Source organism: Gambusia affinis, linkage group LG22 (genome assembly GCF_019740435.1).
Source record: "Gambusia affinis linkage group LG22, SWU_Gaff_1.0, whole genome shotgun sequence".
Lineage (NCBI taxonomy): Eukaryota > Metazoa > Chordata > Actinopteri > Cyprinodontiformes > Poeciliidae > Gambusia > Gambusia affinis.
This window is the reverse complement of record NC_057889.1, coordinates 22,867,868-22,895,532: the sequence shown is the minus strand read 5'-3', so window position 1 is coordinate 22,895,532 and position 27,665 is coordinate 22,867,868. Positions and strand designations below refer to the sequence as shown.

General features: G+C 38.1%; 1 protein-coding gene across 1 annotated transcript in view; it reads left to right on the top strand.

Moving 5' to 3' along the window:
- Window positions 1-27,665, top strand: part of epha7 (eph receptor A7) — a 126,048-nt gene that overhangs the window by 78,850 nt on the left and 19,533 nt on the right. Inside the window, exons 6-13 of the mRNA XM_044107216.1 lie at window positions 11,485-11,609; window positions 14,145-14,313; window positions 19,437-19,545; window positions 21,187-21,242; window positions 23,916-24,041; window positions 24,501-24,686; window positions 26,070-26,131; window positions 26,346-26,555. Coding sequence (XP_043963151.1) covers window positions 11,485-11,609; window positions 14,145-14,313; window positions 19,437-19,545; window positions 21,187-21,242; window positions 23,916-24,041; window positions 24,501-24,686; window positions 26,070-26,131; window positions 26,346-26,555 — 1,043 coding nt within the window. The remainder of the gene's footprint in view (window positions 1-11,484; window positions 11,610-14,144; window positions 14,314-19,436; window positions 19,546-21,186; window positions 21,243-23,915; window positions 24,042-24,500; window positions 24,687-26,069; window positions 26,132-26,345; window positions 26,556-27,665) is intronic.

The following is a 27,665-nucleotide window of genomic DNA, read 5'->3' as shown; positions in this document are numbered from 1 at the left end:
TTCACTGGGGTTGAAAAATTCCCCAGATATCATCCAGTTAGCCACTGGTGGGTAAACATGCTGCCTTTTCACTGATGTCTCATCACTCACATTTCAGTGAAGGACTTTGCCCTATAAAATAAGGGAATCCTGGAACATTTTGGATTTTGAAGATATTTGACCAAATAATGGAAAGAACTGAATTATCGTTTAAAAGAAGAGGTGTGGTGAGGTGAAGTGCATTCAGATGCTGAGTCCTTTCTAAAAAGTCTTAATCATCACCACACTCTGACTTGGAAACTTAAAGAAATCATACAATATGTAATATAATATAGAAAGGATTACACGACAACAACAATAAAACCCTTTGCTAAATATGAAGATTTTCTTAGTGTGTTTCAGGTATTGGAGCTTTTAAATTGTTCAACATTTACATTTAAGATCTTAAGGAGCTGGTAAGTTTACTTTGTAAAAGTGCTAAGAATAATCTTGATAGATTGTTTCGTAACATCAGCTACAATCTGATGTTATGAATTAAATTTTTTGAGTTTGAGCTCTGTTTGTTCACAAATATAACATATTTATATATTTATTTTCTCAGCAATTTACAATTATCATTGATTGCTTTTAAGATTGGCCCCTTTCTCAGATTCCATTAAATCTACATTGGATGGTGCTGTTGGTGCTGATATTCTTAGCAGTGAGAGGGGCTCCTGAATCAAATCCTGCTCAAGGCAATATATAACATTGGACCGGCCCTGGATGGTGCGCTAAATCCACTGTACTATTCATATCTCTGATGGATACAAAGGGACAAAGGGAGAGATGTATTTTATGAGGCACTGCTAGACAGTAAGCTACCACATTTTCCTGACTCTCTCTTTTTAATAACCGCCACAGAGTCTATTTGGTTTTAGGGAATACGTTTTTCCCATCTCCACACGGCCCCACGCAGAAACTCTGCCTGACTGTAAGTAGAGAAGGGATTTGTTCTGCCGCAGTTTGAAGCGTTATGGCACTGCAAAAAAAAACCCAAAAAACCTACATTGTGCGACTGAAACACGGTCCTACTAATGTACCGTCCCACCGAGGAACACATAGACAACAGACATAGAGCCACGCTCCAGGCCAACGTCTGTTAGATGTAAACGCATCTTTGTTCACAAAAATACATCATTGTCACTGGATGACACGCTCAACACGCACCTCTGAAAGTGTGACAATAGGTTACATTTGTGGTTCGCAAGCAGAGCAAACATGGTGGCTTTTAAACTTGACTCAGACCTTAATGCTGTATTTTCCGAAGAAAAATGATTCCTCACTAGGGGTTCATATAAATCCTCATACAGATGAAACCTTTCTTCAGGAACTTCTTCCAGTTTGATTGAGAGGTGGGTGCGAACCACACCAAAGTAAACTTGAGGTGCAGACCGTAACAATTCGCTACATGACCAACGTGCAGAGGCGCCAGCTTGGTGCACTCCCAGGTTTGTGCCCTGTTCAATGTAGCATCTGTAGACCCATCTTTCAGGAATGATTCTGCTCTGCTGGTGAAGTACAGTTTGCAGCACATACGCTTGCTGTCCAGGGTCACTGATGTATTTAAAAACACTATTTTAAACTTTTATTTTATTCTTTGAACAAGCAACGCTTAGCGTGGGGTCGACCCTGGCGGCCCACCAGGCTTATAATACACTGGGGGAAACCCTAAGTTTCTCTAAATCTTGTTAGATATCAGAACTTTAATCCTGGAAATGTTCTTCAGGTGATAGAAGGTTGACATCGTAACTGCTTTTATGTGGATCTGAAGGTACACTCATGATACCATGACTATTATCAGTATAGTTATGGTAGCAAATTTTATTTACTGTTATAACCTGAGCTGGTGGGAGTATATAGATCAAAGTCCAAAGTCGTTTTTGTCCAAAGGTGTTTTTAAAGCCTGAGGGAAAACATCTGATGAAAAGGATGAGTTTACTATTTGAATCAGATCAGAGGGAATGACAGGCAGGACTTTCTTAAGGAAAGGTGTAGGCTTGATATCAATACAGAAGGAAGAGGAGCTTAATTGATTTCAAATTTCTTCTAAGCTTTTATAGTTGACTGGTTGAAATTTAGTGATTTTCTCTGCATTATTATGCTTGGGCATAGTATTGGTACTGAATTTGCTGTTGATGTGCAGATTAACCCTGCAATCTTTTATTTATTTATTTTTCTGTAAAGAAGTTGGAAATTCATTGCAGGCCCTGAAAGGGGTTCAGGTTTACCGAAGGGTTTTGTGAGCCTTTCAGTTGTTGCAAATAAAGCTCAAACATTGTTCATGTTTTTATCATTTCTGCAAAGAAAGTTTCCCTTGCATGTTTTAATGTTGAGTGATTCCATAATAAACATGGGGAATATTTTGGCTCAAAGCAGGTCATCCTGGATCATCTAAGTGAGGGGTTCCTGTTAGTTGTCTAGTCAGATCCAGAGTGTGAGACTTTGTTTTCTCTATATGTGCCAGGGTGTTCCAGGGTGAGCTGCTTGGTGAGATGCATGTGACCTCTCTATTGTTTTGAAGAGGAGTGGTTTCTTTTCCAGAACCAGCAGTTATCTTGACATTCACCTCCAGTTGAATAGCGTTTCTCCATCTGGCAATCTGATGGATGAGTCAGGGTTTGACGGTTGCCAGTTTGACAGTACTTGTCTGACTGCACTGTGGCAGTGTAAAGTTTGGTGGAGGGGGATTATGGATTGGCTTGTTTTTCAGGAGCTGGGCTTGGCACCTTAGTTCTAGTGAAAGGAATTCTGAATGCTTCAGCATGCCAACACATTTTGGACAATTTCATGCTCCCAAATTTGTGGAAACAGTTTGGATCTGACCTCTTCCTCTTCCAACATGACTGAGCACTTGAGCACAAAGCGAGGTCCATAAATGTATGAATGGCAGAGTCTGGTGTGGATGAACTGGCCTGGCTGGGTCCGAGACTTCAACTGACTTCAATCCGATAGAACACCTTTTGGGATGAATTAGAATGGAGACTGAAAGCCAGGCCTTCTCGTCCAACATCAGTATGTGACCTCACAAATGTGCTTCTGGAGGAATGGTCATAACATTCCCATAAACACACTCTGAAACCTTCTGGACAGCCTTCTCAGAAGAGTTGAAGCTGTTCTAGCTGCAAAGGATGGACCAACGTCATATTGAAATGACTGGGATGTTACTTAAGCTCATATGTGAGTCAAGGCAGGTGAGCAATTATTTTTGGCAATATAGTGTATCAGAATACCATTTGAAATGATTGCCATCTCCATTTTAGCCATATTTAAGAAAAACTCTGCATCTTTAAGGGCAGTTAGCATGTGGAAAGCGTGTTGTCCACTGAGTGAATGAAGCTTTGTTAGAACCGAGGAACACGGTGCTTTCAGACTGGCTGGCTCCCAAAGCCATACAGATGGGAAGCAGGTTTAGGCAGATCAAGTCCCCCGGTCCACATATGCTCTTCATGCTCACAGTTGGCTGCAAATAAGAGCCGTTATGTGGAATTCAGCAAACGGCTCGGCTCGCTTTAAAATTTAAAGGACAAACTTCTGTTTTTACAGTTGGAGTCCTTAAAAAAAGAGAAGGTAAAAGCAGACTAGCAAGTGGTACGTTTAGCTAATAAAAAACAAGGAGTTCTTTTAGTTTAATTATCCATCTTATATGAAGCTGCAAATGTGATATGGATGAAAGTATGTGAATGAAAATATATCTTTGCTAAATCTGTTAATCAGTAGCATTTATACCCTTTCATTTTTTTCAAGGCTGTTTTAGAATTAGGACTTGAGATCAACAAATGTCGTTCAGATGAATAAAAAAACACACAAAAAAGCTAAACAAAAAACTGTCTTTTCTCAAGATGAATTTCTGAGCTCCTAATGATTACAACCTAATCTGACTAAGTTCTTATTTCAGTATGTCAAGGCAAACTGCAGTAACGGTTGCAAACGTCTTTCTAGTATTCCTCTCAAAAAGAATGATCATCATCAACAGTAAAAATCTAGTTTTTGAATGAAATTCCACAAGGAGCACTGCGAAAATGCCCCTTTCCATTCAGCTGCCGACATTTAACAGCAGTCGCTTTCTGCTCTGTTGTGGGAGTCACCACACAAAGCAGAGGTAATCTCCATTCTGTCATATTTTGTTAGTGTCAGCCCAGCCAGGGACCAAACTGTCACTAGTCCTTTGTTCCTTGGCATCTACAGACGATGTTTTAAAAGCATTCAGTCTCATAACTAGGCTCCCTCCAACAGTAAATACGTGGTTGTCGGCAGTGGAAGGGAATAGACTTGTGCTGTAAATGCAACAATAGCTGTGAGTGTGTGAAATATTTGATAGGAGAGGGAGAACAAAGACAGCTGGAGAATCTGGAACCTAACTATGTTAACACACAGTTATGGAAAAAAGAAAATCTCTGAGTATAACATGATGAAAACTCATTTCTCCATGTGTCTAATCCATTATCCCTCAGTAAGGTAGATGTGTACTGCCTGTTTTTAAGAGAAAAGATTTTGATTATGTTCTCTAGAGGAACATAATCATGTATGTTCAAGTTAAAATGCACGAGGAAAAATCTTCCTAAATGCCAACAATTTACTGAGCTTAAAAATAGGAAGATCTCAGGCGTTAAAGATCTACAAGCGTATTGTGAAAACATCCGTAAATGAATATATGAATTTATATTGATGTATGGTTCATGAGGCAAGAACAGAGGCAGACAGAGACACCCCTGAACTATCACTGTTCTGACTGTTGCCTCATAGTTAAAATCAGCCAAGCTGAGTGAAAGCAGGGAATATTAATAAATGCACTGTCTAATATATTCACAAGATATTCACATGCAGAGCACGGTGAGAATTGACTTCTGGATCAGTTAGCTTTACAGGGGAAGGTGTTTGGGGTCACTAACATGTTTTGTAATCTTGCAAAATGAATGCACAAATGCTTTCCCAAAGAGTCTTTTTAAGATCAGCATAACAATTATACAATTTTCCGCAGCGCTAGGCCCCACAGGTAGGCTGAAAAGTGTTAGAGTGGCTGGCTGACTGGTCTCCATGATATCAAGTCACTCATTAAATGCTGTCACATAGTTCTGCCTGAGTGATTCACTATTTTTATCTAACAGAACCCAAAGACTGTTCCTTTAAAAATAGTCAAACCACAGCTGTGACCTTCATTTTAAAGCCTTAAAAGACTGCTTTTCAGTTTTTGTCGAAAACCGTTTGTGCGGGCCCTATTCTCATGACCTGGACGGAAACACAGGGGCTCTGCTCTCTGCTACCAGCTGAGGTCTGAGAATGAAGTGGGAATGGGATAAGTCATCACAACTGCTGCTGCAGTTACTAGGGCTTTCAGCTCTGAATGTAGAAAGTTTCATCATGCTGCCCACTTCCACTGCAGCTCTGCTGTACTGTAAAAGCTTCTATTCTGGCAATTATTAGATAAGGGAAAAGGATGTGAAAAAAAGCAATCTGTGAATCTTTTAGTTCAGCAGCATGATCTTACCATGAAAATATGTGAACACCTACATTTTATTCAGTGTGGAAAAATGAAAATGATCAAACTCAAGTCAAAGCTTTTGAAGTTAATTTAAAACATGGTTTAAGTTGCATTTAGTAGAATGCACTGAAAGGGGAGCCAAAAAATGTTCCCACTGGTGATTCTAACAAAGATTCTAATAAAAACAAATATTTTTTTTACTTGATTGTTTTTTTCTTACCAAAGTTCAGCCAAAATGGCTATAGAGTCTTTTAATGCAACATGCAGAATCCAGCACTGTACAACATTTCCAAGAAAATAATATAATGTGCCCATTCGCACAAACGTTTATACACTGATATACAGATCAGTGTAAATGTGGAAAAAAAAGATGTGGCCATTGAACCTTGTCCAGAGGCCCATCGACGTAATAAGAGGAAGCTAAAACTTACAACCTTCCGATCACAAGATGAGGACTCTACCTACAGAACCACAGGAGACCCTCTGTCTGTTGTCACCCATAACCTGCAGCAGAGCGGTCTGCCCTCTGTTCCCTGTGGAATGGCATCAAGGGGTTTTATGTAGCACTTCTCTAATGCTGTGTTGATTCAGAGAGATTTAGCGTTGGCCTGAAATGACATAATGTTGGTAATAAAGGTGAGTTTTTGACCACTTGAGGAAAATTCGTTATTTGTTAAGTCACTGATTTATGAAACATATGCCTGGTGGTTGTTACTGCTGCCTTACAGCAGGAAGGCCCTACGTTTGAATCCTGGCCTGGGGTCTGCTGCCTGGAATTTGCATGTTCTCCCCATACATGTGTAGATTCTCTTCGGCTACTCTGTGTTCCTGCCAAAGTCATAAAATGCGACTGTTAGGTAGGGATGCCCAAAATGACATAAAATGTATATCTATTGTGATGAGTGGCTATAATGATATATTTCACAATATGTTTTCTGTATGAAGCTTACAATAGAATAAATGTAGAGTCATGGGGCAATAGATAGATGATCTACAAAAATGTGACTCATCATGACACACAACAATGCATTTCTCAAAAGACTTGTTTTATTGATCTACGTCCCTTAAACCTTTGATGTTTATGTTAGCTCTTAAATGTTTAATGGGATGTCCTGCTCTGCACCTAATGAAATCAAGGACATTGTAAAAATGTAAAATTCAAATTTCAAAAATACTTTATTAATCACAAAGGGAAATTAAATGTTGTTGTAAATCATTGTTTTAGATTCTTTGCATGGTTATTGAAGATAGTGATGGCTTCACACAAGACATTGTGAAGCGGATGGTCAGGGTTGTCCATAATGTTCTTGATCCTATGGAGAATCCTTCTTTGCATAATCATCTCTAGGGGTTAGGGTTTAATTTAGGGTTCATTCACACCAGCCCCGTTTAGTCTGCTTTAATGGAACTCTAGTTTATTTGCCTAGAAAATTGCATGCTTGGAGAGGTCAATAGTCAATCTATGGGACTATCAGTTTGAAAACTGATGCCAAGCTAAAGAAGCATATTGTAACATCTGGTCCTTCAAGCTCATCAGTTGTCATATGCTAATCACATCAGGAAACTGATGAATCTAAAGGTGAATTAAGAAATTATCATTCTGTGTTCATAATAAATATATATCTCATGTACAGAGTGTTCTAGTATAGTTGTTATCTGATAGGAGCAAAAATAATGCAGCAAAGACAGGATTATGTTCTTGAAAACCTTTGTTATGTATTTTAGTCCCCAGCTGTGTTTTCTCTGTATGTGTTTAGTGGACAAAGACATCTGCTGGTGAGGAAAATAAACCAGGTTTAATTTAGCACCTTTAAAACTACAGCAGGGTAAGACTGGTAACCAGTTCAGAGGACATGTGGTGGCAGTCAATGCAGTCAAATTTCATAAAATCAAGCTCAACTAAAGGCTTGGTGTGTCTGGGGAGTGAAAGCTTAATCGTCCTTGTGACCAGCTGACTGTGCAGAGAAAGGATAGATTGTTCTTGTGTTTTGGGTGGATTATGAGGAGACATGTCACAACAGCAGTCTTTTTTCCAAGGTCTTGGGTTCTCACTGTCGCAGCCATTACTGTCCAGAATGCCGATGAGACCTAATGAGGTTTTAATCCAGTTGGAGTCATTAGTAGCAGGTCATCTTAAAACAATCTAAGGTCAGGCTGCATTAAGGCTCCAGAGGTCCGGTCCCACTGGGTCACTGAACACTCCACCGGCTCTTCAGCACATTTACTTGTTTAGGAAAAGACGGTTCCTCTTGTTGGTCCTTGATTTATAAAGAACAATACACATGTATCTGTTTCCTCTGCAAAGTGAAGTCTGTCTTGTTGTTGTAAAGTAATTGTTGCCAGCAAGACTTGGTCTGGTGAAAATAGTGTTAAGCTAATTTTAGCACTCTCTCATATACTAGAAAGGAAGTTCTGAAGTTGCTGTCTTGTGCTAGAATTCTTTTTTCTTTCTTTTTTCTTACCTTAATTCAACCAGGAAAGGCCCATTGAGATTAAGAACCTCTATTTTAAAGGTGTCTTGGCCAAGAGACAGTAAAGGTTATACAATTACAAGTACCTATACAATTAAAATTCCATACAAATAACTAATAAAAGTTCACAAATAAGGGCTGCACATTGGCTTACCTGAAAACCCTTGGCTACATAAACATAGAAGTTGACCCAAGAACCTAAACGTTGGTACTGTTGGAGCATTTTGGATACATTTCAGAAAAAAATGAAACACTGACAGACAAGATATGAAGGATCACTGAGGGACTAGATTTAAACCTAAAATACTTAAATGATCAAATTCAAACAGCATATTTCTACACAGAGTGAAGATTATTTAAAACATAGACTGAGATTTCAAAACCAGTGATTCTGTTTGTGAAAACACAAAAGAACCATAATCAGAAGTTTTGTTTCTTTGTTCTTTTTTGTTTTGGCATCAGGGTGAGCATAGATTACAGCAAACTGCTCCTTGTGGTCGAGTCACATCTGAGGGGATTATCAGACACTGATTTCTGACAAGTTAACATAGTATGAGTTGTAGGATTTTTTTTATATGGAAAAATAGAAAGAATTTGAGTCTTCCTAGAAATACCTCTTAAATCCTTAATATAGTTGGGCATCGACTCTTGAGAATCGTTTGGATCAGGACTAACATTTTGATTCTTCTCAAATCGTTCACATTTTAAATGTTGTAGTCTAGTTTTGATTCACAGTCTGCTGACTGAAGAAGCTGCTGAATTCCAGTGAAGAAGAATCAGCTGGACGTTTGGACCGCACCACAGCGGTCGAGACTGTGGCTTCACATTAATAAACAACTGAGCAGCTGGCTCAGTGCAAAGGTAGAGCAAAGAATATATCATGCAAAGAAGTGAGCACAGTAACCATGTTTAAACATCTCTGGATTCATGGTGTAGATTTGATAGTTTACTCCATCTAGACACACTGCCAACCCCCAGCCTAACTGTTCACTGTTTATGATTTTATACTGTATCAGCTGCTAAGCTGGACTTGTTCTTTTTTTTTTTAACATGACCAACATCAGCTTTTCAAAACTAAAGTTCTCTTGCAAAAATGGAAGCCAGTGAAAAGTTTCACATTTATATTCAAGTACACATGTATGATATTTACATAGTTGGAACTAGTTCTGTGAAAAAATGGATAGTACAGCTTAGTAAAATATAGTAAAGTAAAAAAGCTTAGATTTAAAAAAAATACTAATAATAATTGAGAAGTTGAAACCTGTTTTATTCTGAATCTATAGCTCATTTAAACAATGTAGACATTTTTTTGACTAAATAGAATCGAAATCAGGAATCTTTAAGACGCAGAATGAAAATGAGGAATCGGAATAGTTTAAATTTAATTGTTAATTGTATAGGGGGCTGCACAGTGGCGCAGTTGGTAGAGCTGTTGCCTTGCAGCAAGAAGGTCCTGGGTTCGATTCCCGGCCCGGGGTCTTTCTGCATGGAGTTTGCATGTTCTCCCTGTGCATGGTGGGTTCTCTCCGGGTTCTCCGGCTTCCTCCCACAGTCCAAAAACATGACTGTCAGGTTAATTGGTCTCTCTAAATTCTCCTTAGGTGTGTGTGTGTGTGTGTGAATGGTTGTGTGTCTTTGTGTTGCCCTGCGACAGACTGGTGACCTGTCCAGGGTGACCCGCCTCTCGCCCGGGACGCAGCTGGAGATGGGCACCGGCAACCCTCCCGACCCCATTAGGGACGAAGGGTGTTCAGAAAATGGATGTATGTTAATTGTATAACTTTATCTAGGCTTGTCACAACAAATCAGTTAATCACATGATAAATTAAACCAAGTTCATTTCCATGATGTATGGTTTCTCTCTCTCTCTTTCTACCAAAAACTGGATGACAAAGGTTGGTTTGGTGTTTTGGTCTCAACCAGCCCTTTTTTTGAAAGACAATTTGTTTATAGTAACTCCATAATTCATTTTATTGTTGTTTCTGTTTTTTTGTTTATTTATTTTTGTTATTTAAAATATCTTGCAGCTGCAGTGTTAAATGTTCATTACATTTTAAAGTTTATTGATCTTTGAGAATGTGTTCTTGCATTATAATGCCAATTCAATTATATTACTTGAAAATTGTCTCTAAATAACAATAGTATCATTTACTACAATTACCTCTAGGACACTTTATCATCCAGCAAAATTAGCTATGGTGGCAGGCCTAAATGTATCATCATATCCTTGTTCTTTGGCTTTTTTCTCCTTGTGCAGAATGGCCGTATTATTGAACATTATTGCCATTCACAAAAGCACTTTTCAAATTTTCTAGTGTTGTAGCCCTGCTTGTGTTTTGCCCCAAAAGCAGCTTGAGTCATCAAGATTTCACACTGTTTGTAAACAAATAAATATAAAAATTCTGTGCTATTTGAAGATTTGTGGTAAACATGTTTGTTTCTCCTGGGGGTGATGTTCAGAAAACCAAAATGCGTGATGTTTTTCCTACTCTAGGATATTAAAGCAAAGCGCTGTAACTTGATAGTGATTATAACCAGGATAACAATAATTAATGATGTTCTGGAATGGTGGAGGAAGATTTGTGTGATTTATGAACCTCCCAACTACACAACAGGTGACTTTTACAGCTTAGGGAAGAAAATCTCCTGAGGCTGAATTGCCTTTTCATTCTCTACAGAACACGGTGTGCTGACTACAGAAAAAGTTTGGTAGAGTCTCTGACAAAAGTTTAAAATAAAGACTCTGTATCTAAAAAAAAAAAAAATCTGTGTCCAAAATTTTTCAGTTCTGGAGACCGGTTAAAAACTAGCTGCTGTTGCCCAAAGAGCACCAGAAGAACCATGTATCAGTAAGACGGTCCTGTTGGACAGTGTCCAGAAAAAACAGCAATGGAGCAGTAATTACAGGAAAGCTAGCGGTTGATACTGTAGCATCGTCAGAGGGAGTTCAAGAAGATGCATACGACATGGCACAAACGTAGCTTTTAGCCTCGTCTACACACAGTTTTTAACTTCATATGCTTTCTTCAAGCAAAAAAACTGCCTCTGTGCCAGTTTAGCAAACCTAAATATCATAGTATTTAATCCAGACAGATAGACACTTAAAATGAGTCATACAAAGAACCTGAGGTAATTGGTGTACAGGGACTGGTGTCAGGAGGTTTCAGGTACAGCCCTTTCTGAAGAGCTGCGCCATCAAGGAGAAGGGTCTGCTTGTTTTATTGGAATTAATTAAGTGAATTGTCATTCATGATTTACATGTTGTACTTTTCTGCTGGCTGGGATAATGTTTGCCCTGTAATTGAAATTTGGACCTCAGGGTGTAAACATTTTCGAGGTGTTTCCGTGAATATTCATGGGCTGATGGGGGCCGCTGAGTGTTGATAAAAAGTTTTCTGTGGGGCTAATTTCTGTATGCATGTGTGTGTGTGTGTGTGTGTGTGTGTGTGTGTGTGTGTGTGTGTGTGTGCTGAGGGGGTTTGCCCTCCACTTATTGACATGTTCCTTTCCAAACAGCTCCATCTCAGGTCAGTGAGGTCATCAAGGAGAATGTGCAGCAGCGCAGCATTCAGCTATCCTGGCAGGAACCGCAGCAACCCAATGGCGTCATCACCGAATATGAAATCAAATACTATGAAAAAGTGAGTGTACAGAACATGTAGGTGTTAATCTTTTTCTGAAAAGCCTTTTGCCTCCATATTTCATTTTACATCAACATTTCTGCACTCGATCAGTTTAGATTCCCTCTGCAAGCTGCTCTGAGTGACATTCTGCAAGGACCTCTTTGTCTTGTAATTGCAATAATGACTGATACTCATAAGATTTTAATCAGGCTGTGGTCCTTATTCGCAACCACCCTCACACTTACACTCACGCACACACACGCCCGCATGCATACCCACGCACACAGACATATTGTCTTAGGCTGCAGCAGCGCCAGAATTAGCAGTCTGTTACTATTATCTCACTTTACCTTCCACATAGATCTCAGCTCTCCCTCCCTGTGTCTCAAGTCTGAACACATCAGCTTTTTACAACCAGGTTTAATGGAGCGAATTTCACCCAGCAAATCAAAGGCAGGGAAGCAGAGCCGTGATGCCAGTCCTGCTGGCTACCGACTCTCACACTCTCTGACGAATCAGTCTCCCGTGTCACGTACTGTGGTTGAGCTCTGCCCAACTGTAAAAGTGGAAAATTGGAAACAACGACAACACCCCTAACAGACCATGGCATTCCATTTGGGCTTTTGCAGGGCAAAATGCTCAGAACTCAACAACAAAGTACACAATCCATGCAGCTTTGTCAGAGAAATTTGATCAAACTTATTTATGTCTATGTCCTTGTAGAGAAGGATTTTGGTCGACTAATGATGTTCTGTTGGGTTCATAAAATATAAAGGAGAAAGTATTTTCATTTAACTGATCAAAAAGTTAGAATAATTTTACTTTAAAACAGTTCTATTGTTCATGTACATTGCTTTTTATTAATATAAAATTATCTGTGAAAAATAAATCACATCTTCAGAAAATATTCCAGTTGTATGGGACATTGTGCGATTCTCAAAATAAAGCTAATATTACCTCCATTAAAAAATATTAATAATTATATTAATACTATGAAATAGTTACTCCCAGTAATGATCATAAATATTTTTTCATAGCATATCATAAGTAAGAAAAAGAAATACTGGCATTTATTCAAAAAAAAAATCGTATTTTCTAAGACAGACTTGGTGATTGGAGAAAGATTCCTGAATGGAGTTGTGAATGGGTTGTGAGCAATTAATATATTACTTTTAGTTGACAATTGATTGCATTTTTGTGTTAGTAGTGTGCAATCTTAAAAGAACCTGGCATATTTTTGAATATTATAATGGTGATTTTTATTTGCTATTAATCCACATGGTTTCATCATCACAGTTTTCTCCAGAACTCTTTAGGATGTTGCCCTCTGAACTCTAGATCAGATGTGGGCAGATAAATGAACCACAATAATATTTGAATAGAATTGGTTGAATAAATTTTTAATTGGTATTTTTAGGGAAGGATCAGGGAGATCTTTTACAAAATAGAACGTTCTGAGCATGCAGACCCAAAAATTCTTTGTTGCAAAACAAATACCATTTTGCAACAAATGTTAATGTATGTACTGTATATTTTTAAACTGCCTTACTGTCCCATCGGTTTATCAGCCTGGTGGATGTGCTCATTGCAGTACACATTGACAGTTCATTAATGCTGTTACAGGATTATGTTTATATATTTAAGCTTTTTGCTTTCTTATGTTTTTATTATTTTAATCTGACTGATACAATGTGTTAAAATGTGTTGATTAGGCCAGAAGTTGTCTGTGTCTGGCAGTTGTAGCAGAAGGTTCTTTTTTTTTATCTGAAAGTTGTTGTTTTTATCTACGCACTCACATGCACACGTTACGTTCCACTAGAGAAAAAATCAGTAGCTGATAACAGCACTCAACACATACTACAGAACTGACTTCAGCAGGGAGCGTCCTTTAGAGCTTAGCTTAGTTTATATACCTAAAAATCCTTATTTCATTATTAAATAATAATTATGAGATAAAGTAACATTCTTTCTGGTTCTGCAATAAGCAAAGAGAGTAATACTGAACATGTGCTGAGTCACTCCATTCACTCTAACTTCAGCTTTTGTACAACATGCCACAGGGTATGTTATTTCATTATGTTGATCATTTTTATAGTAGAACTTAAATCCTGTGAGCTTCTGTGAAAGCATTAAGTTTTTGGTAACTGCAACAAAACTAATGAGCTATTTGTAAGCAGGAAAAAAGGAATAAACCTACATGAAAAGTCAAAGGAACTGCAATGGAAAAACAAAAAGTTGTAATTGCTTTTAAAAAAGACTGAGTAGACAGAGTAGAGAAAATGGTGTGTCTCTGATGGAATTAATGCTGTGGAAATATGCATTACACTAAATCTTCCAATATAATTGTCTGTCCCGAAAGAAAGCCTCATTTGAATATTAATCTGAGAATTCAGAATGTTGTCATCTCAAATATTTACCAAGAACAGATAACTACATTTATCACCTCCATTTATCTGTGCTTGTTCAAAGCAAATATCTCTAACTAACTTTTCAAAAACCTAGACGTACCTTGAGAACAGAAACTGCTAACATATCCATATTTATCTTGTTCAGGATCAGAAGGACCGGATCTACTCCACAGTGAGGTCCAGATCCACCTCTGCTACAGTGAACAACCTGAAGCCGAGCACGGCTTATGTGTTCCAGATCAGGGCTTTCACAGAGGCAGGATATGGAACCTTTGGACCCAGACTGGAGATAACAACCAAAGAAGAAGCCAGTGGTATGGTCTATTACTGTGGGTTATGTGTTATTTTTAGTGGTGAGACTCAATTCAAATTTTTCATCAAATTAATTGCCCCGTCAGTAATTACTTTATCAAAATTAATTGCATTTTATTCCAAAACTACATAGAAACAAAATACTCATGCACAATTCAAAAATTGTTTTTGCTGCTAATTTGTTTTTAATCTGTTATTTAGGTTATTCAACCATTCGCATGGGAATGGAGAACCGGTTCTCAGTAGTCCAATTCCTTGAAATTGTGAAGTTGCCTGCTTAACAATTGTGCATATTTGAGTGATTGTATTCTACAAGCACAATATGTCTCTTTAGAAAATATCCAACATGGAAGAAGCGCTCCAAAATATCCATATATATCACAGAATTAGACGATTCTATGGACAGCAGCAACATGTTCAGAACAATAAACAATAAAAGGAGTAAATACCTCCAGCATTCTCAAACAGTTGACCACACAGCATGGAACTGATTTGAACGTAAAGTATTTCACACGTTGCTTAGCAACGGCGGTGGCTCTCCAGGGGAGAAAGCTTCCTGCACAGCGCCTCCTGTGCGTCCTTGTTATTGTATAAATCTTAGCATCATATTGTATGAATAATTTTCATCTAATATTAACATTTACAGTCATATTCAATAAATTTAAATATAGTTTCAGACAAGGCTCGTTTGTTAGACTAAGAGCACATTTTTCATGAGAGCCACATTTTTGCATTAATAATATTTTTGTTGGTCTGATATAATATTCTAATCTTAAATCTCATGTTTTTATTAGTTTTAGTCAAGAAATCATCATCATTAAAATAAATAAAAGTTGTTAAACATAGGTTGTGGGGCAGTAACCTGTGTAATGTGTGTAAAATGCTCATTTGAAACAGAGATTCTTATTTTTTAAGTCAGCTTTATTTTGTTTTAAATCAAATACATCATGGTGCATATTTTGAATACAAGAGTTTATGTCCTAACTCAATGTGAATTGATAAGAGAATCAATAAGGAATTAAATCGATAAGCGTGATTAATAATGGAATCGGTATCAATAAATTCTTATCAATTCCCATCCCTTCTTGCAATAAAGGTTCCAGCACCGAACTTTTGTATGTAGCAGAAAAGCCTTTTGCTGTGTTAAAACTTTTAACATGTTAAAGTGTATGTAATTATTTAATCAAAATTAATTAAAGACACACTCCTAATTATTTTCTATCATTATTACACACTAAAATTTGTTTGTCTTTAATTTCTGCCACCAATTTCCTGTTAGAAACATCTAATGAACTTCTTTTCTTTGATAGCTGATGAAGGGTTGGTTCTGCATGTGAACGTTATAATAGCAAATCATTCTGGAGTGTAGTTTTTAGGTCTCAACTATGCACACAACCTGTTGTGTATTCCCAGCTTTGGCAGTAATAGCCCAAGGAAATAATTTACTTTGAAGCCAAGCAAACACAAATTGCTTTGACTTTATGCTGACAACAAGTTGCAGAAAAATCACTAAGCGCAAGGACAGGATCCTGTAGTGTCAGGAGGATACAGTCATTTAAATCTAATCAGTTACATTAGCTGTGCCCTTCATGTTTTTGGGAGAACGTTAGAGGTGTTTATGGTGAGGATCAAAATGACTCGTATTATGAGATCTTTAATAACAAAGGCTTTCATCCGAGATGAACTGCAACCCAGTCGACTCTTTTGTTTTATCGATATTTTCTCGGTAGTTATACTTTGGGATTCTCATGATGTAGCATTTATTTCACAGCATCATTTAAAGCAAACAAAAAATAAACATGATTTAATTTATTTGTTTATTTCATTTATTTACTATTTAAAATGCCTTATGTTAACGTGAACAAAATATTTGAACTAAATGGAGTAGTTTGAAGAAAGAAATAATATCAACAATGCCTCATTGAGTGAAATTGTTGATGTGTGGTTTCCAGTTTATTATGATCAAGAGTAACACCCAGGAATTTGACCTCTCACATGTTTAATCATAACTCCATCAGCATCAGCCAGTACATCTGTAGGAACCTCTCTATTCCAAAATATTTGCTTTAGTTATTGATAGTTTATTTACATTTAATCATGTTTTTATACTACTCAGACTATTTTTAATCACATCCAACACATTTGTCAATTTTTTACCAGATAAAAAAAAGTAGTGTCATCTACAAAGAGAATACTTTGAAGATAGGTACGTTAACTAGATCCCTGATATATATAAAATCATTAAAAAAATTGGTTCAATAACTGACCTCTGGAGTAATCCACAGTTTCTGACCGTTTATCTCTACGAACTGTGTTCTGTTTCTTTTACGTGATGATCTTATTGCTTTTATTTAAAACAATATTATTTCAGTTACCGCTGAAATAATATTCAAATAGCATTCTATATTGATTATTATAATGTTATAACAATTCACTATTTACTTATTTTTATTTGATTTTGAAATAAAGTTCAGCTGAAATAAAGAATAAACATATAAATAGTTTTCAAGTCCTTTTTGAGAAGATCATCCCTTTTTGACATTCTTATAACAAGCTGACGTTAGCTGACTAATTAGCTAGACGATCTGCAGTCAGCTGCTTCCCAGCTGTTACCATGACTATTCTTTATAAACAGAGGTGGTCCCAGATAGGACCCACCCACCTTTGTGAAGTTTTTGAGGTGGATATGGGAGGACCTTCATGGTTGTGGGTTTTGGTGTGATAATGTTTTATGTTACAGCTTCCAGGATTGGTACCGCGGTTACAAAATGATAAGTCTGTGGAAATAGAGAAAAATGCAGCAGCAAGTTCATACAACCTGTGACTGTTGTTATTCAGAACAAATCATTTAATTTTAGGGACACAAATTATTTTTAACCGGACACTTTGACTTGTGCATGTTTGCAAGAATTTTATTAATCAATAAATAAATGGATTAAACACCAGATTTACATTTGACAACAAATGTTGTCTAAAACAGAACTCATTAACGCAGATGGTGAATGTTGATGATTCCTTTCTCCACTTACATGTGGAATGTTCATAAATGCTCTGTAGACATCTTGCTGTAAAATCTTAGGATCAATTTAATTAAGAAATCTATAACAAATGACATAGTAATGTGATAACACAAAAAGATACATAATATTTTCAATTTTGATAATTAACAATTATGACATTTATGACAGACGATGATTCTTGGTTAATGTCAAGTTGTCATAACACACATTTGAATAATGTCAGCTTTGCATTAAAAGTGTTACTATTTACCAAATGACACTTTATGACAACAGTCATAAATATTCATGAAGACATATTCATGACAGGTGTTATGTCATGTTTATGACAGTGTCATGTCAGTCTTATGCACACACCAACAAATAAAGTGTATTATCATACCGCTTTGGCACCAGATGATTCATTTTCTCACAGTAACAGTGCATTGACATCTGGTAATAAAGATGAAACGAGATTTTGACATACACAGAATAAAGACATGTCACTGCCTGAACTTCACTGAAACCTCACTGGTTTCAAGTAAGTTAGAATTGTCAAAAAGCCAGAAAACGTAGTAAGAACTTTCTAATTGAATCAAAGCAAACTTTTTAACCTCTATAAATCTGAAGCTATAGAATGCTATTTTAAGCAAAAAAAAAATTTAATTAAATTAAAAAAATCCATGTTATGTAATATAATGATGACTTAATGTAGGGGTGCACCGCTTTTAGTTTTCTGGATGATAAATGATCTTTTAAAAGTCTGACTTGTCAATTTTGATTTTAGGCAATACGACTTTTTTTGCCTGAAAAGTCACCAAATATACCCACAGAGTCACTAAGTTGGCAAAAGCAGGATGACTATTAATAACTACACACTTGCAAACACGACCTGGTGGGTGGGTCTTCAGGAAGCTGTATCACTGCAGAGCAAAAAGAACAGTTGCTGATTTTCAGCTCTTTGCAGAAGTAGATAAGATCAGTTTCTCATTTAAGTACCAGCTGATCATCGATCTCCAAACTTAAGGAAATCAGGAAGGATTTAGAGTTGCTTTGGAACTATAAGAAATGAAACACTAACAAATATTTTGATGTATAATGATGGCTTGGACAAAATGTAATGTTTTAATTGTTGACTGGGTGTTCTCTGACTTTGTATTTTTTTATTTTTCACTGTCTTGTTGCTGAAATGTACTATGCAAATTAACTTGATTGATTGATTGATTGATTGTGCATATTTAAGTCAGGCATCTTTGTGTAATTCTTTCCAGAAACAACATTTTTTTGATGCGTTTAACATTGAATATGGTTGAAACACATTTCAGTTCATTCCAGTACTTTGTGTTTGCAATAGCTGTGCTTTTATGCCAATTGCTGGTTGGGTAAAAACATAATCACTTCATAATTGTTATTTTATTTCATGTACGCTGACTATGCAGATAAAAAAAAAATCAATATTTACTATATCACATATGCACAGGTAACATAGGTAGTAAATTGCAGTCCAGTGAAAGCGGCCAGCTCACAAAGCCTCTAAAGTCTTCTGTGTGACAGTCTGAAGATGGAAACCCTCAGGTGTGTAATTCAACAGTAGAGCCCCCCCCATGTCCTTCCCATCCCAAATATAACAGCTGATGAAATACTAGCATGATTCTCCATCTTTTCCATCAGTATTTATTCTTCAGATACACTTGATTTAAAATGCATGAACTTCCCCTCGTACACAAGTTGCGTTTACTGTATATGAAGCTGCTTCAAGCTGTTTTTTGGAGCTATCAGCAGTTTGCCAGTGCAAACAGTCAGAGAGCTATGAGAGCTCTGAATAGGAAACAATTCAACCTGAATGTGCCTTTGTTTGAGATGAAGGACATTGCCATCGCCGCCTGGGACTATTAAGCCCACTTTCTGAAACAGTAGAGCCGTGTGTATGAGGACGACTGAAATAGAAAAGCCCTTATTCCAGTTCTCTCTCAGGGGGGAGAATGTCAGGGTGGGGGGTGGGATGGTTATCAATCTCCATGCTGTTCACTGGGACTTAATTACTGTCTGTCATGCAGATTGCAGTTTTCAGTGTTGGGAAGTTCATACTGAGCATCTCTGTCTGTCTGTTTGTGTTTGCCTCTCATCAGCTGCGATTGTCTCCAGTGAGCAGAACCCCGTCATCATCATAGCAGTGGTGGCCGTGGCGGGGACCATCATCCTGGTGTTCATGGTGTTCGGCTTCATCATCGGGAGAAGGTACGCTCTCGCGGGCCCCATTGACTCTCCGCTCCTGTGAGTCTGCGCTTGTCAATTAGCCTTTCTGTCACTCACAGGCCTCCACCACGGTGGAGTCTTCACACATGCACACATGTGCACGCATCATCTTGTGGCATGCTACGCTAATGGCTTGTGATGCACCATTTTCCCCTCCCCATCCACCAACCAAATTTTTAAGCTGTTTTTGTGGAGCCATTATAAGACAAGCACTCCACAGAGAGAGCTTTGGCCCTGCATTCCTGTGTGAGAGTGTGTGACATGGAGAGGTCATGATGAAGTACGGTGCTGATTTTTTTCCATCATCACAAACCACTCAGCCCACTGTCATTATCCCCCTTGCATGAACAGAATGCCAGCCAAACTTGCTAGTCATGATGAATTTGTCAGAATTTCCTCCTTGATGTGTTTTAGCAATTCTTGACTTTATTTGGATCTAAACATTCAGATGAAGTACAAGAAATGATTCGGAGTAAAGGAAAAAAATAACCTATCGCTCTTGATTTTCAGGTTTAAAAGTGTTTTACCTGGTAGGACATTAGATCACAATAACCTACCAAAGTTGCTGTGTGAAATGTTTGTCTCAGTGACTTTTTGCGAAATGCAGATTCCAAAAATATTGCAGCAAATTCTCCGGATGGTACAGTACATCGTGAGATTGACAGAAACTGAAAAACTGACATGTTAGTCATTTAATGTGAAAAGAATGCGTACCTATTTTTTGTCACACGCAGGCAAGTCAAGCTGAAGCTATTTTGTCACAATAACTAAAATTTCCACTATGGATTAAACTGCAATATGTAAAAAATATGTCTAAAAAAATATGTCTTTAACATATTTACTGAAACTTTCACCATGTTGTGACAGTATAGTATGAGATAGATTGAGCTCTTCACCTCCACCCTGAGCTTCTATTGCACCACTCCTTATCAAAAACAACCAATCAGAGGCAGGAGGAGGGTCTTTGCACTGTCAACCTCACGTAGCTAGATGCTAAAGCTGCTAAATGGGCTAAAAAAACACTTACCATTCCAGGAAAATCTACTGCCCATTGGTGGCCATGCTAATTAGCTTTATCATTCACAGCAGGTTCTATTGTGGTGAAACAACTTTAGCATAAGTTATCAGTCTACACCGACGACGTGATATTAGTTAGCATTACTTTGTATTTTGTTTTTATTCATCCGAAAATGATTTAAAAACCTGAACCCTGGTTTCCTGTATATCATGCCGTGGAGACAGGAATGTCTCCCTGCACAGATGTGGGTAAAGTTGTTCATTTAGAGAAAGTTTATTGCTCATGGTTTGTTTGATTGTGCTTTCTTAAATTTGTACGTCAAACCACGTGCTGGGGGGACTTTCAGTTCTTTCAGATTGTAGAATAACAACACATCACATACTAAACTGTTTTTTACGTTGCATGTCCTGTGTGATTATTATGTAGCTGAGCTACTTTACCTAATCCATGCTGTTGGCTTTGCAGTTCCTACTGCTCAGCTGGGTATCTTCACAGATTTGTCTTACAAAGCATTAGTTGACGCATTAAAATTTTTGCAATTTAGGATATTAATTTCTCCCTGTTGATTCTACCATTCTCTTTTTCTCCACTCCTCCCTCCCACAGGCACTGCGGGTACAGCAAAGCCGATCAGGAGGGAGATGAGGAGCTCTACTTTCAGTGTAAGTGCTTATATTCATCTGCCCAAAATACACAATGTATGTTTAGTTTGTACAGACACACGCTGCTCAAGACTAAGCAGGAAGAACACATTAAAACTCATTAGCACCCCCCATCATGACCATTATCCCAGCTCATTTGATTTGAGGCACTGCTGGGATCTATCAAGCCAGCCTCTGCTGCTGATTGGCTTAACTCCATGCTGGAGATGAAGAAGTCAGAACCTCACAGACGCAAGACTGTGACAGCTGCCGGTGAGAGAGGAAAAGGTGAACCAGGATGTAACGGGACGTTCTTCAAGATGTGTCTGGTGGTTTTACGGGTGACAGAGTTTCTTATCTGCGCATACTTTGCTGTGGTAGGTTTTTAACTGATGCGCCACCCCTAATGATGCCCCCGGAGACGCAGTTGCAGACAGCTTCTCCGAGTGGAGCCATAATGATCCGCGCTGTTGGCTAACTGCTGATTTAGAAACAGAGGGTCAGGAGTGTCACAAAGCGTAAAGCCCATGCTGCTGAGCCCAGGCTAGCCACTGTTAAGTATCTGACAAATGCAGCTCGGGCCCACCTGCGACAAAAAACAAACAAACAAAAAGAAAAACAAAAACTGAGAAAACAAAAAAAATTGGAGTGGATAGAGTTTAACGGAAGCATCTGTTGTGCTGTACTGAATGACGAGAAGCTGTCAGACTGACAGAAGCCAGATCCAACGCCAAGACCCAATTTGTCAGCCATGTACAAGTGAGGAACTTGTGATAAGACATGTACTATCAGATCCACTGACATCTTGGATGGACGAAGCAATTATGGGAGCAAGTGGAGGGAAATCTCAGCTGCCACAGCGTCCTCTCCACAGAGCACAATGGATTTGTTGTGTTTACACGAGTGAATAGACCAAGATATCTAACCACCATCCACTCTGTGTCTCTCCAGCTGTTCTGCTGTGATGTTTTTTTGGCTCAGTTCTGTTTTTTATAGTAGAGCTTTTACATTGGATTTATTGGCTTTCAGTTTATGTGCAAATTTTGAAGTACATAAGATCTAATGAGATTTTTTAATCCATTACAAGGTTATTTAATAATGACCTTTCCCTCATTGCCCAACACACTTTTGCCAAAGGGGTTTTCTCCTTTTTTATTGTCTTTTCTTGGAAAATCATAAATCATCTGAAGTCATTTAAATAAAATAAAACAATGTGGCCTCTTCTAGCTTTATTCATATTTAAAATGTCACTCATCATTTTGAGGTTTTTTACAGTGTGTAATTATTTATGTCATCTGAAAGTCAAAGGATAGAACGATGGACCCATAGTAATTTTCCCCAAAACAGTGGGACCAAAAGGGATCAAGACATAATATTGGCATAGCATATTTATATTGCAATATACTATGCAAAATAAAATAAAGAAATAAAAAAAAAACTTTATTTCAAACAAGAAACATACAGGAGAACAATAAAATAGGCTGTAGAAAGCAAGATAGAAACATAAATACTGTATGTTGGGGCATTATAGAGCTTGTAAATTATATGAATGAAATTGGTGCTCAATGGTCGTAATTTTTCAAGATATAATTTGGAATATTAATTTAGATTGAAGTTTGTGCCATATAATTAGAATCTGCTATCTTGTTGGTGGAACTAACATTTATAATTAGTGCTTTAGGGTTAGCATAACTAGTTTTTCACCATCTGTCTGTTGTACCTGTTTCCTGTTGCCTAGTCCTGAATGATTTGTCATAATTGATGGAACAATGAATGTTTAGCCTTCAGCTTATGATATTAAGCTCAGCTTGTGTTTCCCTCTGGGTGGCTTAAAATAAATGTTTGGCATGATGATCAGATAGAGATGAAGTGACATGACCCTAAAGATGCTGAAAAACCCTCCATTACAGTTAAAGCAGAAAAGACTCATCACTAATTATGGCTTGCCGGCAATTCACAAGCAGTTTTTTTCTTATGTTAAGAATTAAAATAATCACTTCAAAACTTCTCTTTTTTATTCACTCAGGTTGTCTTTATCTACAAAATTTGGTTTGATGATCTGATATATTTAAATGTGACTAAAAAGAAAAAAAAACCTGGATAAATATTTAGGGTGGCAAATACTTTTTCACCACAGTGTTGTGACAGAGGTATAAAAATAACTTACATGCATATGCCTATAAATTCCACATAAAAAGACCCAGCTGAGATCTGAAGCCAGAAGGTTGCTGCTGTTTAGGGAACAGTAGAAATACAGGGGTTGGTCTGTAAAACATTTAGAGGAAGAAAAATCAAGCAATACAAGTCAAAATAAGAACAGTTTTAAAGCATCAGAATTTGAGGGCTCCTAAAATATTCAAAAGCATTGGTGTTATATTTTTAAAAAGCCCTCTTTACCCACTCCTCTCATTGAATAATAAAGTATTTCACAATATATCTGTTAGATACTTTGAGGCTCTCTCAGCTGCTTTAGGTGAAAGGTAACCGACAACCTGATAAAAGGCACCAAGCACAGGTTCCTAAAATCTTAGCTTCTCTCTCTGTGCAGAGTTCTCAGGCTTTTTGACATCAGCATCTGACGGTTCAGCTGCTCCCTCTGGATGCCTGGCCTCTGTAATCGTTTGCCTCTCAAGTGCCTGCCGGCGCGCAGTGTGCATATTTAATCATAACAGTAATCCTCTTACCTTCCTACAGTTAAATTTCCAGGCACCAAAACCTACATTGACCCCGAAACCTACGAGGACCCGAACAGGGCTGTCCATCAGTTTGCCAAGGAGTTGGATGCCTCCTGCATAAAAATCGAACGAGTTATTGGAGCAGGTGAGCCCATCCTCAGCTCTTCCCATTTACTTCCTACGTGCTCTCATACATCATGCTGACAGGCAAATATTTACACCTTGAATGGGGACACAGCTTCATGCATCTTATATTGATAGAGCAATTGCAAGGAGGGGAAAAAGTTCATTGCAATTAATGTGTGGTCTGCGTCTGGCAGAGGCAGTCACAAAGATAACCGCAGGTGAGAAATTGCTGCCACATGGGTTTTACCGAGCCGGTCAATGACAGTATCTATGCATCTCTAGCATGTCTTATTATAGGTCTTGGTTACACTCCCCTGAGTATAACAAGGTGTTGTACTGCAATTTGTATTCTGGCACTGCACAGCTGCTTTATCTCAAAATACACTAATAAATTTGTCATTGTGAAGTGTGTGAGGTTTTTCCCTCCTTTTTCTACCTACTGGGCCCCTTCACTCATGACTGATTTCAACCCTCGCAGGAGAGTTCGGGGAGGTGTGCAGCGGTCGACTGAAGCTGCCTGGAAAGCGGGACGTGTCGGTCGCCATCAAAACGCTGAAAGTGGGCTACACAGAGAAGCAGAGGCGGGACTTCCTGTGTGAGGCCAGCATTATGGGGCAGTTTGACCATCCTAACGTGGTCCACCTGGAGGGAGTGGTGACAAGAGGTGGGAATATGTCACTGATTTGGAGAAGTATTCACATTTGGTGCTTTTGGATCATAACCAGGTTGTAAATAGAGCTTAAATAAAAAAAGGGATAAACACAGCTAGGGAATTAAACAAATAGTTTTGTTTATTTCAGTTGAAAATTAGTTGATGAAAAGTGTAAAATCATAACACTAAAATTTGAAGGAAGGACTTTCTGTCTGTGAACGTGGCATGATTATTGAGATGCACCAGCAAGTCTTATACATCACTGCTGAGGTTGACCACACAAATTTATAAGTCGAGGGGATCAAGGAGAATTGGGACAAAATGTAAATATGGGTTACCCCTGGGAATGCCATTTAACTATCTGAAGAGCCATCGGAAGGTCTGTTAATATTTATTGTGACAAATTCCTTAGTTTTCATCAATCTGAATGGATACTAGCTAGTTTGAGTGAGTTGGGTGCCTTGTCCTGTTTCTTCTTCATCAGGGCAGCCACTGCACACTTGACAATGTGGCACAAACTGGTAGTCATGCTACATGTCCTTACAATTTGTTGTGCCAACTCTCAGCCTGATCAGCTCAAATACAAAACTGGTTGATGTAAACACAGTTTTTCATGCATGTGCAGCCGCAAACATTGACCTTTGGGCAGATGTGTCTAGCAGATGTCCACTTTGAGTCCATCAACCCCCAAGTATGTTGGGGCCTTAGGAATGCATCTAAAATCAATGTGCAACTATGAACTGTACAAATAACAAGTGATGTTTTGAGTAAAGCATAAAAAAGATGTTTGTTACAGTGTCTAGGTATGGTAATTGGACCACTGTTACCTCAGGTGTGATGTCACTCTTCAAAGGTAAATGGTATCCAGCATAAATCACACCAAAGACATTTATGGATGGCTGGCAGGAGAGGCTTAAAAACCTGGACTCCTTTTATGAAGCCATCTTCATCATATGGAGCAAAACTTCCATCAGCCTCATTGGGATTTCTCACAATCAATCTTAAAGAATGAAGCAGCATATTTGTGAATGGATCGACATGAACAGTGGGCCTACTCACTACTTTTAACTCTTGTAGTTCTGCTCTCTAGGTTCTTTGATCATGTGATGAAAAGTCTGATGAGTTTTCAATAAGCTGCTGACTCTAAGATTTTGATCAGCTGGCTAAATTAGCTTCACATCCTCTGTAACATTTTCCCATTTAAAGACTCTGAGCAAGGAAGCAGATGGTAACTTTTAATTAAAAGCAAATGAAACACAGCTATAAATAACTGGGAATCAGTTTTGGCTCAACCATTGTTTTGTGAAGTATTATGAAAGCCAAATAGAAATTAGGTATTCATTAATCATCTGCTCTTCTTGTTTTGTTTCTTTTTTTTTCCATCTTTCTTTTCAGGAAAACCGATCATGATCATCATCGAGTACATGGAGAATGGCTCATTAGATGCTTTCCTCAGGGTGAGTATCTCCTCCGAAGTTAGCGCAGCATCTTTTCCAACTTTTTTCTGCACTTTACCAAAGTGTCCCAGAGAGCAGGGAGTCTGCTGCGGGATCAGGTTTCTGCATAAATATCATAAATCTTGTACTAAAGCTTTTGCAGCCTTGCAACCTAAATTCTCCCCTCTGGTCAGTGAAGATGGCTGACCTGCTTGTGTTTCTCTATGCGTCACAGAAACACGACGGTCAGTTCACAGTCATCCAGTTGGTGGGAATGCTGCGGGGCATAGCAGCGGGAATGAGATATCTGGCCGATATGGGCTATGTCCATCGAGACCTGGCCGCACGGAACATCCTCGTCAACAGCAATCTCGTATGTAAAGTCTCAGACTTTGGCCTGTCAAGGGTGATAGAGGACGATCCCGAGGCTGTCTACACAACAACTGTGAGTCAATTAAAGCGCTTGCTCTCCCTACCAAGAGCCTTGTCTGAATTCTCTAATCAAGTTGCTGCTGGTGCATGAAAATAGAGCAGAGTAAGATGAGCATGTCCAGGTCGACTCTGGCTCTGTAAAGCCAACGTCACTGTAGAAACTGTTCAAAAAGCTTTAATCAGAAGTGTATTTATTCACTTCTAATGTATGGTCAGGAACTGTTAAATTAGAATGCTGTTTTCTCATGTATACAATGAGAGTGAATGTTTAGATGAATGGAATATTAAAACACAGGGATCAGAAATAAAATTAAAGTTATTTAAATTTAAAGTACATTTGCAGTTTTGCCTGGTAAAATCCAACATCTTGTTTTACAACGTGCTTCCTACAAAGGGCCTGGACCCTCTGTTATTGAGAAATGATTGCTTGCTGGAGCCACAGACTGTTAAAGTTTGGATGAAGATCAGATTTAATTTTACCCAATCACTAATGCTTGACCTTAAAATGTGTAATGGTCAAACTCCACTATATGAAGATTACTAGAAATAGCCTTATTTACTAGCATTTCACCAGCCACTTGCCTTGCTATTAATAGAGCCAACTGGAACTGGATAAAATTCCACTGGACAAATCAAGCTCAGTGGGAGAAATTCCAGACCGAGCTGTGAAGGGAGATGAGAACTGAGCAGAATTACGTGGGAAGGGAACGGCCTGGCTATGTCTTGATAGGTTTATCTCTTTATTTCTTTTTCCTGATGATGTATTGAACAGAGCTCTGTGAGATGTTCAGTACTGAGAATATTGTTTGACAACCTGATGTTTCCTTCCTGACCTGTTTGCTCACTCTCCTCCTGATCCTGGTTGTTCTCTAATCTTCTGTTGGACTTCACGTCTCAGATGAATTAAATTCCACACAGATGGACTTTATTTATTAGTGGAGTGATAACAGTTATGTGCTACTGTGCGCTAATATGTTTATTTATTTATTTATTTATTTATTTATTTATTTATTTATTTATTTATTTATTTATTTATTTATTTATTTATCAATTACATAGACTTCTCAGTCATGTTTGATCAATTATCCTAAAAGTAAAACTTCCACGTGCTGGACTTCAGTTT